Below are 16,818 nucleotides of genomic sequence, written 5' to 3'. Positions count from 1 at the left end.
TTTCCTAATAATAATTTGCTTCCCAATCCATAGTCTTGTAGACACTAGTCCTAAAAGATGCTAATACATCTTCTAGAGAAATGAGTTTCTTTATCAAACAAGTTTGGGAAATGCTTCTCCTTTGAAAGATTACAGTGCATATTTAGCAAAAGGTTCCAAGAAGTCCTTCAGTTAAGAAAACTGCTTAAGCAATAGTTTCCGATATTTAACTTACCACAAGTCTGTTTTGGGGAATAAACTTTGGGGAAACACTTAACGTGGTCTAAATATTAAAATGAGTATACACTTCCGGCCCTGGCTGGTGTGGCTCAGTGGGCTGAGCACCGAACTGCGAGACAAAGGTCACGGGTTTGATTCCCAGTCAGGGCACATGCCTGGGTTGCAGGCCAAGTCCCCAGTAGGGGGCACGTGAGAGACAACCACACACTGATGTTTCTCTCCCTCTCTTTCTCCCTCCCTTCCCCTCATCTATAAATAAATAAATAAATAAATAAATAAATAAATAAATAAAATCTTTTAAAAAAATGAGTATATATTTTCTGAGCACGCTAACTAAGGATAATGAGAAATGTCTAGTAAACTGCAACTGATGGAAGTTAACATAGAGTAGCGATTTTCAAATGGTGTGCTTCAAGAATATTTAAAACATGCCTGACTATTTAGTCAGGGGTACTGATCTCTTTTCCCTTACACTGTCAAATGAAAAAACAACAGTCAATGTAACAATAGCTATCCAGTGTGAAAGAATTAAAATTATACATATTTTTTTCTCACACCAGCAAAAAATATATTTTTTGGTGTGCTGCAAAATTTTAGTAATTAATTTATGTGTGTCACAGATGAAAAAGGTTGAAAATTGCTAATCTAGCATGAAGAGAGAACAGAAAACTAAGAGTTGGCAGTACATGGACTTCCAAAAGTGGAAGAACTTTAACGAAATCTTAGAAACCAGAATATTTAAGGTAGACTATTATAATACTTTAGGAATAAGCTGGATTGTACAGATATATTTTTCCTTGTAACTTTTAAATTATAAGAACAATACATGCTCATTATAAAATATATGGAACATCCAGAAAAGTTTTCTTTAGAAGAAAAACAGCCCTGGCCACATGCTCAGTTTGTTAGAGCACTGTCCACTTAGGCCAAGTTGCAGGTTCCATCTCTGGTCAGGGCACATGCAAGAAGCAACTACTAAATGCATAGGTGAGTAGAACAAAAAATCGATGTTTTGCCTGGGCCAGGTGGCTCAGTTGATAGGAGTGTCACCTTGTACACCAAAAGGTCCTGGGGTGGATGCAGGTTTGATCCATGGTTGGGCCCAGAGGCAACCAATTAATGTTTCTCTCTCACATCAATGTTTTGATGTTTCTTTCTCCCCCTTCCCCATCTAAAATCAATAAACATATCCTAGGGTAAGGATTGAAAAAACAAATTAAAAAAACCCAAATTGATGTTTCTCTCTCTCTCTCCTCTGACTTCTTTCTAAGAATTAATCAATACATATTTTTTAAAAAAGAGGAAGAACAGTTGATACTTGAGCAACACATTTTAAATTGCATGGATCTACTTATATGCATTTTTCCCCAATAAATATGTATACTACTGTAAAAGTATTTCTCTTCATAATTTTCTTAATAACATTTTCTTTTCTCTGGCTTATTTTATTGCAAGAATACACACACATATTGCAAAATATATGTTAATAGATAGGGTTAAAATCAACAACAGGCTATTAGTTAAGTTTTGGAGGAATCAAAACTCATGCTCAGATTTTCAACTGCACGTAGGAGCAGGGGATTGTGGCCCCTAAGTCCAGAGCTGTTCAAGGGTAGACTGTAATTCAATTAAGCAGTCAGTTTGGACATTTTGGCTTGTTCCCTTGCAGTCTTTTTTTCCTGTATGAGCAAGTTAGTCTAAAGAGAAAATTTTAAAGTTTTAAGCTCCATAAAAATAATAATCTACAGTTTTTCACTATACTATATTTAAAATGAAGCATGGTACAGATGAAATAGCATGAGTTGATAAATCATCAAACATGGGCTAAAATTAAGACTCTGTCACTTACTAGTCAATTGATTTTAAAAATCTCCTTTCAGCTTCATTATTCCCTTTGTAAAATCTGGATAATGTTAGCTGCCTCATGTTTTTAATGCCAGGATTAAAATGTACAAAAACAGAATACATTGAGCTTAATGAAAATACGTATTAGTTGCTTTCTAGTATTACTTTTCATGTAGAAGTTAATTTCTAAAAAATGAAAGATGGGAAAGTAGTGAAATTAAGATTAAAAAGGAAAAAGATGAAACAAATGCTAGAAAATCTGCACAAAAACAGACTTCATAAAACTGAGGCTGAAGAGGCTTTAGCATTTCTGGAATATCTAAAAAGCACTTTAAATTACTTCTGATAATGAACATGCTGTTTTTAAAAAGTCTTAACATTTTAAATTTTTTGAAAATAATATGGTTGTATGTAACCAAACTTTAATTACAAAAGTTTGTAGTTTTGCAAGCTCACTGAAACAGATTTCAACAGAAACGGTAGGCAAATAATTTTTTAAAACTGATTATAGATTATTCTTTTCATTACTTTATAGTAATTATATATGCTTACATTTAAGCTTGGGAACAAGTTTTACCTATAAACTATCATAAGGTGACTCTAGACTTCAATAAAATTGCCTTAAAATTCTGGTATATTTCACTAATTTCTAAGTTTTTTTTTTTTTAAAGATTTTATTTATTTATTTTAGAGAGGGAAGGGAGGGAGATAGAGAGAGAGAGAGAGAGAAACGTCAATGTGCGGTTGCTGGGGGTTATGGCCTGCAACCCAGGCATGTACCCTGGCTGGGAATCGAACCTGGGACACTTTGGTTCCCAGCCCGCGCTCAATCCACTGAGCTACGCCAGCCAGGGCTAATTTCTAAGTTTTATGGCAACAGTTATGATTTGGAGAGGCAGAGTGGTTAAGACTACCTTGTATTAGAAGGTAAAAGACCTGAGTTCTATTTGTAGCTCTGACATTTGGTAGGACTGTGACCTTGGACAAATTACAACCTTTCTGAGTCTCAGTTTTTTCCATCTATATAAGAGTGATCATATCTATGTTGGATCCAGTATTAATGTAACACAAGACTGTATTCCCTTTTATACCCTAGGAGGTTTATACAGGTGCAAGTATTATTTACTCCAAAAATAAATTTAAAGGGCAGGTGAGTTTCAGGATACTTTCAGGCATATAAAAATCTTCAGATTTCTAAACATTTAGTGTTATTATCCCACACTATGTTCTTCTGTTGTTGTTACACTTTCTTCCAGTCTTATTTTTCACAGGATTAATCATTTTATATAAAGCACACATTTTATTGAAAAGGTATTTTTAAAACTCCTTCCATAAGGCAATACTGATATGCCTCTTTGATAAACAGATTCTTCAAGATTATACGATATTACTTTTTATGTAGATGATACTAGTGGGATGGTAATATATTCATGTTTTCTCACCCTACAGCCCTTGAGACCAACAATATTTGTGAGCCTAAGGCTACTACTATGAGAGGTCACAACAGAGCAAAGCTAACTCACTTCGCTGCAGTTGAATATGTGACTTTAGCATTATTTTCAGTGAGTTCATTCAGCTACCTACTTCTGCAAGACATGCACTGTTTGCTATATAATCTTAAATAACTAGAACTTTTGCTAACATTTGTTGCATTTCATTACTGCACTACCATTGTGTACATTTTATTTCAGTGTCTGTTGTCCTCAAGAAGACCATAAATTCAATGAAGATATTAAAATCTGCAGGCATTTGACTGAAACAGAAATGGAATTGTGAAAACACTGTAGCAAAAAGACTATATTCATGGATGTATAAAACTAATTGTCTTGTGTTATTAATGGGATGCTTTGGGTGGATATTTAGTGGTTTCATTTAAAATGGAGTCAGTTTAAATCATCATTCAGCAAAATTTTTAAAAATATTTTTAAAAAGATTTTATTTATTTTTAGAGAGGGGAAGGGAAGGATAAAAAGGGAGAGAAAAATCAATGTGTGGTAGCCCCTCACGCGCCCTCTACTGGGGACCTGGCCAGCAACACAGGCTTGTGCCCTAGACTGGGAATGGAACAGCCACCCTTTGGTTGGCAGGCTGGCACTCAATCCACTGAACTACACCAGCCAGGGCTGTCTAGTGAAATTTTTATCTTCTGTATACTTTAGCAATTTAATGTAGGTAGGTATCATCTACATTTTAGCGATGAGGAATCTGACATTCTGAAAAAGCAGAGGAGTATATTCAGGGTCACACAAAGAGTAACTGTTAGAATCAAAAGGAAAACCTAGGGCTGTTTCACTGTAAGCCCAAGCTCTTTCAGACATGTGAAATTCGTAAAGGAAAATTTTCTTTAACCTAAGCAAAGTGAAAGGATAGAAGTGTGGACACCATTCATAATTTTAAAGTCAATGGTATTATAGATATTATAGTTAGAGAATTTTATAGCTATAACTCTTGTTCCAATTTGCAAATTCCTATGCTGAGCTCTGAATAGTATTACACTGAAATCTCATCAAGATTTATTCATTATAGAAATGAACAATGTCAGAGTTCAGCTTGACCCTACAGTCTATCTAATGATATTTACTGGGATAAAAAAATGTACAAATCAGTCTATCTAAAAAACGAATGATCTGCAAATAACATTAAGTCACTCAAGAATTGTCTCAGGTTATCTTTCGCTCTAGAGGGAATTCAACAATAGATTGATTATTTTCCCACAAACCCCAAGTTGTTTTTCAGCCAATCCCTCTTTCTCTTCATTCATATATCAAACCTCAGTGTCTAGCAAGCCTATTTGGAGCCCCAGTACTCAAAACCACCCTTTACAAAATGCCAGAACGGTAAGAACAATACCATGACTTGTCTTAACTATGTGCTGTGTTTGCAACCATTCAAGATGGAACGGGATTGAAAAACAATGGGGGAAATCTCTACAACAGAAAAAACGTCTCACTTACGTCATAAAAAGGTATGACTGAGACTAAGCGGTGGGTACCACAGACACACACACACACACACACAAAATCTTTGTGGAGGTTTTCATCGGAGATTGGTCTATCAACATGGACAAGTGAAGACATAAGAAAGCATAAACTTAATGGCCAAGACCTAAGCACATATTGCACGGACAGAACGAAGTATTTAACAATGCACTTTAGTTCTAGCTCCTCTTTTAAATCCAAGTACGCACTTCACTGAACTTTAAGTGGGGTCTGAACAGGAACCCAAGTTACTTTCCTCTTAAGGGATACATGTAGAGTCTCCAAGATTACACATTAATGTACAGGCCATACCTCCAGGGATCGCAAACTGAGATTAAGTCTTCCTTCTCTTTTATCTCCAGAAAAATGACAAGGTGAGGACGCGAAGGATGCCAAGATTAAAGGGTCGAGAAGGGTCTCGTTTTCCTCTACTCTAGAGAAGGTGCCCAAAGATCACATTCTCCAGCCGAGCGCCAAGAAGGTGCTGGGCCCGTTCAGCGTCGCGGATATGGTAGCATGTGAGGAGAGCCTGAGAAGTAGGAGCGGACCTCAATAGGTGGGCAGGCAGGAATCACCCTTCCCCCACTCACCTCTCCAAGCGCAGTTTAACTGGAGCTGTCCGAGTAACTGCCGCCATCACCATCGCCATCCGTCTGGGTGCTCGCTGAGGTGGAGGGAGGCCCAGCCACTCCTGCACCTCATCTAAGTCCTGCAAGGCGATTGCCTTTCAGCAAGTTCCCACCTCTCGGCTCAGGGTTCCCGTCTGAGACGTCGCGGTCACCGCCTCCACTCGCTGCCTAGACCTTACCACCGCTTCCGTGTTCAGCTCCCTCCCTTTCTTTCTTAGTCCCCCAGCAACCGGCTTTTTTCTTCTCATTCGGCGAGCAGTGACGTCACCAGCCCGCGACCTGAGTCCAGACCCGTGCTGGGCGTGGGCGTGCCGGCGCAAGCGCCGTGTGGCGAGCGCGCCTGAGCGCGGGAATCGTCCCAGCGCCGGAGTTTGTCTCTCCTTTCTCAGTTGCGGAGGCGCAGGCATCTCGGTGAGTTCTCTTTGGCGCTATCCGTTCGGAAGAGGAGAGTGTTCTCTTCCCGGTTTATTGTCTAAGAGATCCTGCATTTTTTATGCTTGTGCCGGTCGGGTGGGGTATAGAGGATGTCGAGAGCATGCCCGGGGGAGGTATTTAATAGTGTAAAGAAAAAGGGTCCTTTTTTCGTCAGCCCTGGGCTTTCCTTTCTTTTAAAATAACACTAGCTTTTTTGGAACATTTTCAGCTGGGTGAAGGAAAAGATGCCTGCGACACGGAAGCCGATGAGATACGGACATACAGAGGGACACACAGATGTCTGTTTTGATGATTCTGGAAGGTAAAGTACTGTGAGAAGCAAAAAAGTTTCAGGTGTAAATATTAGAACCTCTATTCTTATGTCACATAAGCCTAAAACAACTCGTAGAAACGTAGAGAAATAAGGTTGAAATGTAAAACGGCACGTTTATTTTCCTTACATTTATTGTTCTATGCAGACCGTCATGGTAGTTTAAGGATATCAGAAAGTTAATGAGTGTAAAAATCTTACTTCCAGGGGAGTTGGAAAGATGTGACTTTTCCCCTATATTTTACCTTTGTTCACTTCCTCGCTGCATCTCATATTAGTTATGAGATGTCAGAACGCTAGGTGCCTACTTGTCACATTCAGTGGCCCTTTCTATCTTTTTTGTCTTTTATCCTCCCTTGGCTTTCTTGGTGCTATTCACTTTTTGTTTTTAACTTTCTGGTGGATGTTTTTTCTATTTATTTCCCCTGCTTGATTCTTATGGTGATATTTTCCTAGGGTTATTCAGGTCTCTGAGCTTTTTAAACCCTATTTCTATGTACCACTATCCAATTGTGTGGCTTCCCCTGTCACTTCTATGTTGATTTTTCATTGAAAAATATTTGCATGTCTATTCAATTGAGGACTAAAGATATAATAGAGTAAGCAAAGTACAGTCTTCTCCTTCATTGACTTTAAGGTGTTTTTAGATTGACATTGAGCACAAATCACAAAAAATAACTGTACATTTAAAGTTGTATTTAGAAATATTAATTGATATGTGTAATGATCCTAAAATGGGAAGTTGATCTAGTTTGAAAAGGCAGGGAAAGCTTTTCTAAGGAAGTGTTTTGTGAGATGAGATTTGAAGACTGAGTAGTCATTAAGAAGTATAAAGAGGTGGTCCCAGTGGGGTGGAAGTATTGGCACTCAAGAAAGAGATAGACATGTACAAACACTGAGTGGGGATAGGGACTGTGGTCTGGCTCAAAGAACTGAAAGAAAGCTAGCGATCTAAAATGTAGGCAGTGATGCTGAGATTGACAAGAGACAAATTTGTGAAGGTAGGCATTGGACATCCTACCCAAGGCCTTTTGATTTTTATTAAGGAATCTTGATTTCATAATAAAAGTAATAGGAGGGTATTAAAGATTTGAAGCAGAGAGGAGATATTATCAGACTCTGAGAAGGTACATGGAGGAAAGGGAGCAGGAGTGGATTCAGAGAGACTATTAGAAGGTATCTGTATACGTTTGGTTCATTTGATGGGGACTTAGACTGGAGTAGACATGGGTATGTAGAAAAGAAGATACATTAGGAGACATTTAAAAGGCAAAATCGAGAGGATGGATCAGATAGTAGGGATGAAGGACGGGGAGGTATCTAGGATAATGTCTGTAATTCTGCAATTCTGTCATTCCCACATGTTCAAAAAGCTTAGCATATTTCAGAGGTAGAATGTGGATGGAGATTATGAGTTTGCTTTTGGACATGATTAGTGTAGGATTTCTTTGAGATACTCAGCTAGAGAAGTAGATAGCTGAATAAGTGCACTTAAAGCTCAGAGATGAAATGTGAACTAGAGATGGAAATCTACATCTGTAGCTCATGCCTCCTGGAATTTAGGATTGAGGTCTTGCCTGGAAATCTAAATGCAGGAGTTGTCAATGTAGAGATGATGTTTAATACTATGAACTTTGATGAAATCATGTAGAAAGGGAATGAATGTAGTTAAAAAATATTCAAAAGTTAAGCCCTGAACAATTTGAAATATTTAAAGGTCAAGTTAGAGGAAGAGGATCCAGTTAAGGAAACTAAGAAGGGATGGCTAGAAAAATAGAAAACCAAGATATAAGAATGATGTCTAGAAGCCAAATGAAGCATTTTGTGGAGGAAATAATAAACTACATCAAATACTGCTGGTGGGTCAAATTGAGGACTGAGAATTCACCATTATCTTTAGTGATGTGGAGGCCATGGATGGATGATCTTGAGGTGTTTTTTTTTTTTTTCTGGAGTGGTAAGATTGAAAGCCTTGGCCTAGCTGGGTAGCTCAGCTGGTTAGAGCACTGTCCTGATACCACATGGTTGCAGGTTGATCCCTGGTCAGGGCATTATACAAGAAGCAGCCAATGAACACATAAGTAAGTGGAACAACAAAATCGATATTTCTTTCTCTTTCTCTCCCCCTCTCTTCTCCCTCTCTCCCTCACCCTTCCTACCTACCTTTCTCCCTCAAATCAATTAAAAAAAAGGAATGAAAATGTTGTTGCTGTGGGTTCAAGAGAATGGAAAGGGAGGAACTGGAGTTAGTGAGTATGACATTCCAAGAATGAGGGTAGTTGGATAGAAATGTGGGGTCAGGAAAGATTTCTGTTTTGTTTTAAGGTGAGAGAGATTACTGTTGGGAACCATCCTGCCTGGTTTCAGAAGCTGTAACTACCCCCATGGCTAAGGCTGAGTGAGAGGCCTTGGGACCGGAAGTCCCTAAGGAGACAAAGCTTATCTCCCTGGTAGGGGCACCACCTCTGCCCCCTTTTATTTCACCCTGCTTGGCTCCTGGCAGATGACTGGTTAGCCAATGATGGGTAGGATTCCTCAAGGGAGGGACAACCTAGGATAGACACGGTTATGAAGGGGCCCTCAGGGAAAGACTTGGGGAATTATAGAAAAAGGGGGTGATGGACCCTTGCCCCTCCACTTTGACATAGCTTGATTCTTCATTCTGTCTGCAAGAAGTCTCCTAATCTTTTGGCTGCCTTTACTTCCTGCCTTACTGAAGCCTGAAACAATGCAGGAGGACAGTGCAGCCCTGGGCAGGAATGGGCAGTTCCCTGGAGCAATCAGGCCTAAGAGAGAATGCATAAAATCCTGTGAAACCTGCTTTGCTAAGAATGTCCTCAATTTTCTGATAAGGGTCCAAGCATGAAATGGGTTTGTTTCCCAAAGTTTTATGGCCCTTTAGCTAACTGACGCTGACTCAGAATAAGCCCTCAGAGTTCTTTGAATGTTATCTGTAAGAACTAATCAGCAACATCCTTTCCTTTGTTACCTGTAAAGAGTAACCACCTAAAGCAAACCTGAGCATAATAAATGAGAACCTTCTTTGATGTATGCTATTAGAAACCTATACAAGCCTATCCAGGCAAGGCTTGGGGCTGTGCTATCACTTTTTCTCTGTAAGACTTCTGCAGTCTGTGTGAATTTGTTTGTCACATCCACAACACACAGACCCCGCTGGACAGAGTCCACATTAGATTATAGCATATATATGCGTGGAGATGATCCAATAGCAAGGGTTAAGTTGATTTTATAACAAAAAGGGGGAGAACTGCTGGAGTGATGTCTTGATCAGGTGTGAGGGGCTAGCACACTGTGCATAAGAGGGAAAGATTGGCCGAAGGTAGGAGGAGCATGTTCAAATTCATATGTGGAGGGAAGGAGCATGCACTTAGATGAGATGGGGAAAACCTGTGGACAATATCTATAGAATGCTTGTGTTTTCTCAGTGAATAGAACATAAAGTCATTAGTTGACAGTGGGAAGGAGGAGGTTTGAAAAAAGGAGTAGACATGAGATAGAAGAGAGAGAAAACTGAATGAACCAGGGAATATAGTTAGATTGCTGGGCGGCATTAAAGGCCTACTTCAGGTGAGCGATCGTGGTCATGGAGACATATTACCAGGTTATATGTTTTTCTCCAGCTGTATTTAGTTCTGCTTGTACAAATATATTAATAGGCAGAGAATTGGATTTAACCAGGGTAGGGATTTTGCCTGGTTAGTGTGACAAAGTCAGAGAGGGCCATGGGGTTTGAGGAAGATGCAGAAGAGTGATCTTAGTAGCAGACTGTGAAATCTGAGCCAGACTAGGAGGGATGAGAGAACTTGAAGGGATAGTGAAAAGATAGTTTCAGTAGATTGTGGATCCTAATAGAATTTAAATATTGTTGGAGTTAGGATATTAAGGGTGATAGGTGAAGAGATAAGTGATTAAGATGTTTGAAGTTGGGATTATGAAGCATTTGCAGAATTGCTGAAGACAAAATCTAGGCCCTGGCTATGGGAGTCCAAGATGGGGCAGAGGATAAGACTGGGTATCAGAAGGTTTCACCAATATGGGTATTGGAAACACTAAGAATTGTGACAGGAATAGTGATGTTGGAGAGAGAACAACAATGAACTTAGTGCTAAAAAACCCTTAGGGAACTGGAGGGATTTCTCTTTAAGAATCTATATGTGGTCTGATGGCAGTTTTGTTGTTTAAAGAGAGGGTGTGGCAATAGAATGCAAGTGGTAGTGAGTGAAATGCCAGGAAGCCCACCTCTAGGTCCCAGAGGGATATAGAAAAGAAATCAGCCACCACTTAAGAGGGCTTAAAAGGCAGCAGTGTTTAGAAAAAGAGCTGATGGTACAGAAATTTTGCTGGTGCCTGAATAATCTCCCGAGGCCCAGTCCAAGGGTTCGAGAGGGGAGGTCTGGTGAGGGAAGAACATGGCTCTGTGAGAGTAAGAGAATCCAGATGCTGAGAAATGGCTTTGTAATCATTGGCTTTTTGTAGTTACATACTGAAGAAGATAAAGGCATTAATAGAATTATTCTTTATACTCAGAAACTTGCAGTGGATTTCTTAATTTATCATCTAAACTAGGACTTCCTTGACAAGGGAGAGAAGGATTGCAAGAGAATTACAATTAAAATTATAATATTTTGAATAATTTACTGATTGGCAAATTATTCTGTTTTGATAGGTCCATAACATTTCTATTAAAAACTGCTTCAAAACACTTTTTCCTAAAAAACACTTATATTTATGAGATTAAAACATCTTTGTACGTGATGGTCTAAACATAACATAATCTAAACACTAACAAAAGTAGAATAGTCATTCTTAGTACATATTTGTGTACTTGAATCATTTTTTTAAACCAGTCTCTAATATGGTGTTGCTGATATTTTTTTGAAAAATATATATTTTTTCAATATGGTCTTATTTTTATTTTTCTTAAAAAATTGGGTGCAGTCATCTTCAGAGTTGCATTTTATGGTTAATAAATTTGAAGTGAGGCCTTCAGTTAATTCTTTTCTTTAGGTCATAGTGTTTTTCAATAATTAAATACTGTTTAGGTTCTCATGTGCCTAATAAAGTCAGAGCAAATTCTATTAAATGGTACCCTTTTTCCATAATAAGGTCTTCGATATTTTTAAAGACAAAATTCATCAAGTAAGTTTTTTTATGATTTCTTTGAATGTGTCCCTACTTAATTTTATTTCATTCTAGAGTAAAACATAAATTTATATTATTAGAAAGGAGTTCCATGAAACGATGCTTCCTGCAAGTCAACATATTTCAAAGTGCAATTATAGAATTTCAAAATTAAATCATTCACTGTGTCAGTTTTTAATAAACAATTTGTTTAATTTTTATTTGCTTTTGTAGGGATAAATTTCAGTGTCTTCCCGTTCATAGTTTTGTTTTCTTTTTTTTTTTTTATTAGTCACCTTGATCTTTTTTTTAATATATTTTATTGATTATGCTATTACAGTTGTCCCATTTCCCCCCTTCTCTCCCCTCCACCCTGTACCCCCCTTCCACCCACATTTCCCCCTTTAGTTCATGTCCATGTATCATACTTATGAGTTCTTTAGTTTCTACATTTCCCGTACTATTCTTGCCCTCCCCCTATCTGTTTTCAACCTACATTCTATGCTACTTATTCTCTGTACCTTTTCCCCCTCTCTCTTCCTCCCACCCCCCTGCTGCTAACCCTCCATGTGCCCTCCATTTCTGTGTTTCTGTTCCTGTTCTAATTGTTTATTTAGTTTCTTTTGGTTTTGCTTTAGGTGTGGTTGTTAATATTTGTGAGTTTGCTGTCCTTATACTATACATGTCTTTTCTTTATCTTCTTTTCTTAGATAAGTCCCTTTAGCATTTCATAAAATAAGGGCTTGGTGATGATGAACTCCTTTAACTTGACCTTATCTGAGAAGCACTTTATCTGCCCTTCCATTCTAAATGAGAGCTTTGCTGGATAGAGCAATCTGGGATGTAGGTCCTTGTCTTTCATGACTTGGAATATTTCTTTCCAGCCCCTTCTTGCCCGTAAGGTCTCTTTGGAGAAATCAGCTGACAGTCTGATGGGAACTCCTTTGTAGGTGACTGTCCCCTTTTCTCTTGCTGCTTCTAGGATTCTCTCCTTCGTTTTTACCTTGGCTAATGTAATGATGATGTGCCTTGGTGTGTTTCTTCTTGAGTCCAACTTCTATGGGGCTCTCTGAGCTTCTTGGATTTCTTGGAAGACTGTTCCCTTTGCCAGATTGGGGAAGTTCTCCTTTATTATTTGTTCAAATAACTTTTCCACTTGTTGCTTTTCCCCGTCCGGTTCTGGTACCCCTATAATTCGGATATTGGAACATTTAAAGGTGTCTTGGATGCTCTTAATCTTTTCCTCAATTTTTTGAATTCTTATTTCATCCTGCTTTCCTGCTTGGTTGATTCTATCTTCCTTCTGGTCCACTGTATTGTTTTGAGACTCATATTCCTTCCTTTCACTATTGGCTCTCCTCCGCGTGTCTTCCTGCATTTGTTTTATGGTAATCTGCATTCTTTCATCTAAATTTCGTCCAAAATCAACCAGTTCCGTGAGCTTTCTGATGACCAGTGTTTTGAACTGCCCATCTGATAGATTGGCTAATTCTTGGTCGCTCAAAAGGATGAGTCCTGGGGGACTGATCTGCTCTGTTGAAAACATGGTTTTTTTTCCCCGTCTCTCCTTTTTTTTTCTGGTCTGGTTGCTCTTGTTGCGGTGGGGGGGGCGGAGCCTTAGGTGCTCACCTGGGCTGGGCACCCCAGTCGCTAGATTGTGACGTTATATATGGGGGCGGGGTGGGAGCGGGAGCTGGGCGGGAGAAAACGATGGCGGTAGTTCCGTTCCCCTGGACTCAGACCCTTGTCTGGACTTCTGGGCTGCGAGTTCTGCCCTGGTCCACAATCGCTGCCCCTCTGGGTCTGCCAGCCGCAGCTTGCGTACTCAGGGATCACCGCTGCCTTCTTGCACGCTGGATGGCTTTTGCGCCGATTTCGCGCCAAACCTTCCCCCAACCTCTGCACGCCGCCGACTCGAGCCAGCCCCACGCCCGCCCGGCTCGTCTTCTCCTACCAGTCCGGATGAACGCATCTACTTCAACTTCTTGGCTGCCTGACTTCCATTCAGATAAATCCTCTGCCGGATCTGGGTGTTATTCTGATAGTAAATTATTGTTGTAAATTATTGGTTTTCTAATCTTGGTTGTACGAGGAGGTACGGTGCGTCCACCTATTCCTCCATCTTGCCGGAAGTCCATAGTTTTGTTTTCATTAATTGAATTTTACTAAAAGCTTCAAAGGCTTAACTTGAATGATCTGATTAAAGATTTCTGATTTTGAACAAAATGCAGCTAAGATTTAAATGACTTATTTCCGATAATAATAATGTGATCATCATATGATACAGGTTTTATAAAGTCAGTCTTCAAAGGCTCAAATATATTAAAGATATAATTGATGGTAGGTGGCAGAGAAAACATCTGCAATGTTGAAGTGTTTTTGTGTATTTAATATTAGTTTGTTATAAAATTTTTGTTCTGGGTATAAATAAAATCATTTAAAAATTTGACAAGTATGGCTTCTGTTTTGACTGGTATGTTAATCACAGCTCATTTGGGCACAATTATGAATTATAATTCCAATTCTGAGTACATTTGTATTTTATAGATTAGTAAGAACTTTGCTTTTACAAATGTGCTTTATGAGTGTGTATTATCACTGTGAAAATTAAAAATTTTATCTTTAGCATTGAACTTTTCAAGTGTAGTAAGATAGAATTTGCGATGATGTCAGGTGTTTCACTTTCAACAGAATCAACTTACAGAAGCTGTACTTTGTTTCCATGAACTGAAGGGAAAACTAAACTGTTATTGGAATTAATCTGACTGACTTTGTTTTGGACCTTTGATGACAATTGATGTAAAACCAGCATCATTAAACTATTTGAAAAGCTCTTTTACTAATGGAGGCAACACATTAACAGCTATCACTTTACTTTTCATACTTGTACTAGGAAATTTAGAATGAAAAGTGAACAAAATTAATTTAGAACAACTGTCATTTGTTTTAATGCTGTACTGTCCAATATAGTAGTATTAGCCACTCATAGCTACTTAGCTTTAAATTGATTAAAATTATCTAAATTAAAAATTCAGTTCCTCAGTCCCACTAGGCACACTTTAGTTGCTTAGTAGCCAGAGGTAGACCATTCCATCATCTCAGAAAGTTCTATTAAACAGCAAAGTCCTAATTGACAAGATGCACATTCACTCTGCAGCTGCGGAAGTATGGTTTTCAGGTAGTCTCAAGATAACTTTGGACTTACAAAGTAGATGCCGATGCTTCTTCAGGAGCTGTGTGTATGCGACTTTCCTATGGTTGTGTTGTCACCATAGTCCCCATGGTAAATGTCAACTAAGATTTTGTTCACGTTACACTTTTATTACCAAGTGCTTCAGGAGAAATTTAGTATTTAATTTTTTATTAAACAACTACTTTATGTATTTTGCTTCAGTTCATCACTACGGAAATATTTTTGTTTTTGCAAACATAAAAGCATAGCCAATAATAAAATTAATAAGTAGTTTTATTCCTATTGTAAATGATAAAAGCACTGTAGGAAGTATGATCAGACTACTCTGAAAGCTCTTCAAAGGATAACTTAACTATTTACTGCTTATTTTTCTCATTAATTCCACTGTATTTCACTATTATTTCCCACTAGCCCCACCAACTGGCATCTGCAACTTTTTTCATCTCCCTTGGCTGATACACCAAATAGTTGGTAGGGTCAGCAATATGAAATATCTCTCCCATCTCCACTGTATACTGAAAGAAAGCACTTTCCCTAAGGGCCTATGTTTGACTTCACTTTGGTTTTTATGTGCTATCCTTGAGAGGAGGTGTTATGTTGCATCAAGAAAGGAATGGAAAGGGGGAGATGAGTTATCGCTGGTTGTCTTTCAGATTTACCTGTGTATTAAAGTGAGAACTCTATTCATTGCACTTGTTACACAACTGAACACGGTTATGACAGAAGCTGGAAGTGCAAAGAAGAGGTCTGTCAAACCCAGCCCATCCAATTTTGATGCAATTAATACTGCTTGAGAATAAATACTGAATTGGCTGGATGCATAAAACAGGAGTGTCCTGGTCAGACTGATATTTATGGTTCTATTTATTTCCTATGGAAGGGAATAGAAGCTCCTCACTCTGGCCTAAAGGTTGTCCTAAACAGAATGATTGTAATCTACATTTTCTTTCTCAGTTTCCTGTTCTGTCTGCTTTAGGTAAACTCCCCCAAGCTTTACTCACTGTATATTTTGGTTTGTGTGTTTTGTCTGTTTGAAACTGCTGTCTTCACCAATGTCAGTTTATCCTACTTGTCCTTTGACTCTCCAATGAAAATAACTACCCTTCTGATTTTCCAAGTGGGAATTAATCTTTTTCTTCTGAACATCCACAGTCCTTTTTTTAAATTGCAATTTTTTAAAAAAGATTTTATTTATTTTTAGAGAGGGGAAGGGAGGGAGAAAAAGAGGGAAACATCAGTGTGTGGTTGCCTACTGGGGACCTGGCCCACAACCCAGGCATGTGCCCTGACTGGGAATCAAACCAGCAACTCTGGCTCATAGGCAGGCACTCAATCCTCTGAGCTACACCAGCCAGGGCCACAGTTCTTTTTATGGCTTCTCTTTGCCATTTTTCATGTTATTTGTATATTTCATTTGCTTTTGAATGTGTCTAGATAGGACACAAACCAGATGAATCAAAGCACTTGAAAGACAAGATGTAAAGTAAGATTTGAGAGCTATATGTATCCATTTACATAATCAGCTTTGGATAATTGAGCTCTTGCATCCATTTATCCATTCAACAAACATTTATCAAAGTTTCTATATAATGGAGACTGATTTGTGTTAGAGACACAGTGGTGAGCACGGGAGACCTGGTCCCTGTTGTTACAGAGATTACACACTCATCTTTCTTACATTATTACAAATAAGTAAAGACCTTTTTTGCCAGGGAGAAACTGAAGAGAACATTAAACTCACCTTTTTATTTTACAGCATAGGAGGTTAGCAGTCTTTGTTACTGAGGTTCAAGAATGTAAAATGGGAAAGCATATTTGATTTTATTTAAAAAACCACAACAACTAAGTACCATTTAAAAAGATAGGCCTGAAAACAGGGTGACTTTTTAATGAGTGTGTTTCCTTTATAGTTGTATTGTGACTTGTGGAAGTGATGGTGATGTGAGGATTTGGGAAGACTTGGATGATGATGATCCTAAGTCCATTAATGTTGGAGAAAAGGCATATTCATGTGCTTTGAAGGTATTAAAAACAATTAGAACAATTGATGTGAAATTGTACTGCCAT

General features: G+C 38.5%; 2 protein-coding genes across 3 annotated transcripts in view; one reads left to right on the top strand and one right to left on the bottom strand.

The window, feature by feature from the left end:
* SOCS4 (suppressor of cytokine signaling 4) overlaps window positions 1–5,886 on the bottom strand; it is a 28,250-nt gene extending 22,364 nt beyond the window's left edge. The window contains 1 exon segment of the mRNA XM_036010239.1: window positions 5,633–5,886. The gene's annotated coding sequence lies outside the window, so the exon portion shown is untranslated.
* Window positions 5,887–5,988: 102 nt separating this feature from the next.
* WDHD1 (WD repeat and HMG-box DNA binding protein 1) overlaps window positions 5,989–16,818 on the top strand; it is a 62,299-nt gene continuing 51,469 nt past the window's right edge. Inside the window, exons 1-3 of one of the 2 annotated variants that reach the window (XM_028507336.2) lie at window positions 5,989–6,082; window positions 6,315–6,407; window positions 16,662–16,773. In XM_028507336.2, the coding sequence (XP_028363137.1) occupies window positions 6,331–6,407; window positions 16,662–16,773 (189 nt within the window). In that variant the 5' untranslated portion in view covers window positions 5,989–6,082; window positions 6,315–6,330. Of the gene's footprint in view, window positions 6,083–6,314; window positions 6,408–16,661; window positions 16,774–16,818 lie in introns of those variants that run through there. The other variant, XM_036010233.1, reaches the window with a different exon arrangement.

The sequence above is a fragment of the Phyllostomus discolor genome, chromosome 1, assembly GCF_004126475.2.
Source record: "Phyllostomus discolor isolate MPI-MPIP mPhyDis1 chromosome 1, mPhyDis1.pri.v3, whole genome shotgun sequence".
NCBI lineage: Eukaryota > Metazoa > Chordata > Mammalia > Chiroptera > Phyllostomidae > Phyllostomus > Phyllostomus discolor.
This window is presented reverse-complemented; position numbering and strand designations above follow the sequence as displayed.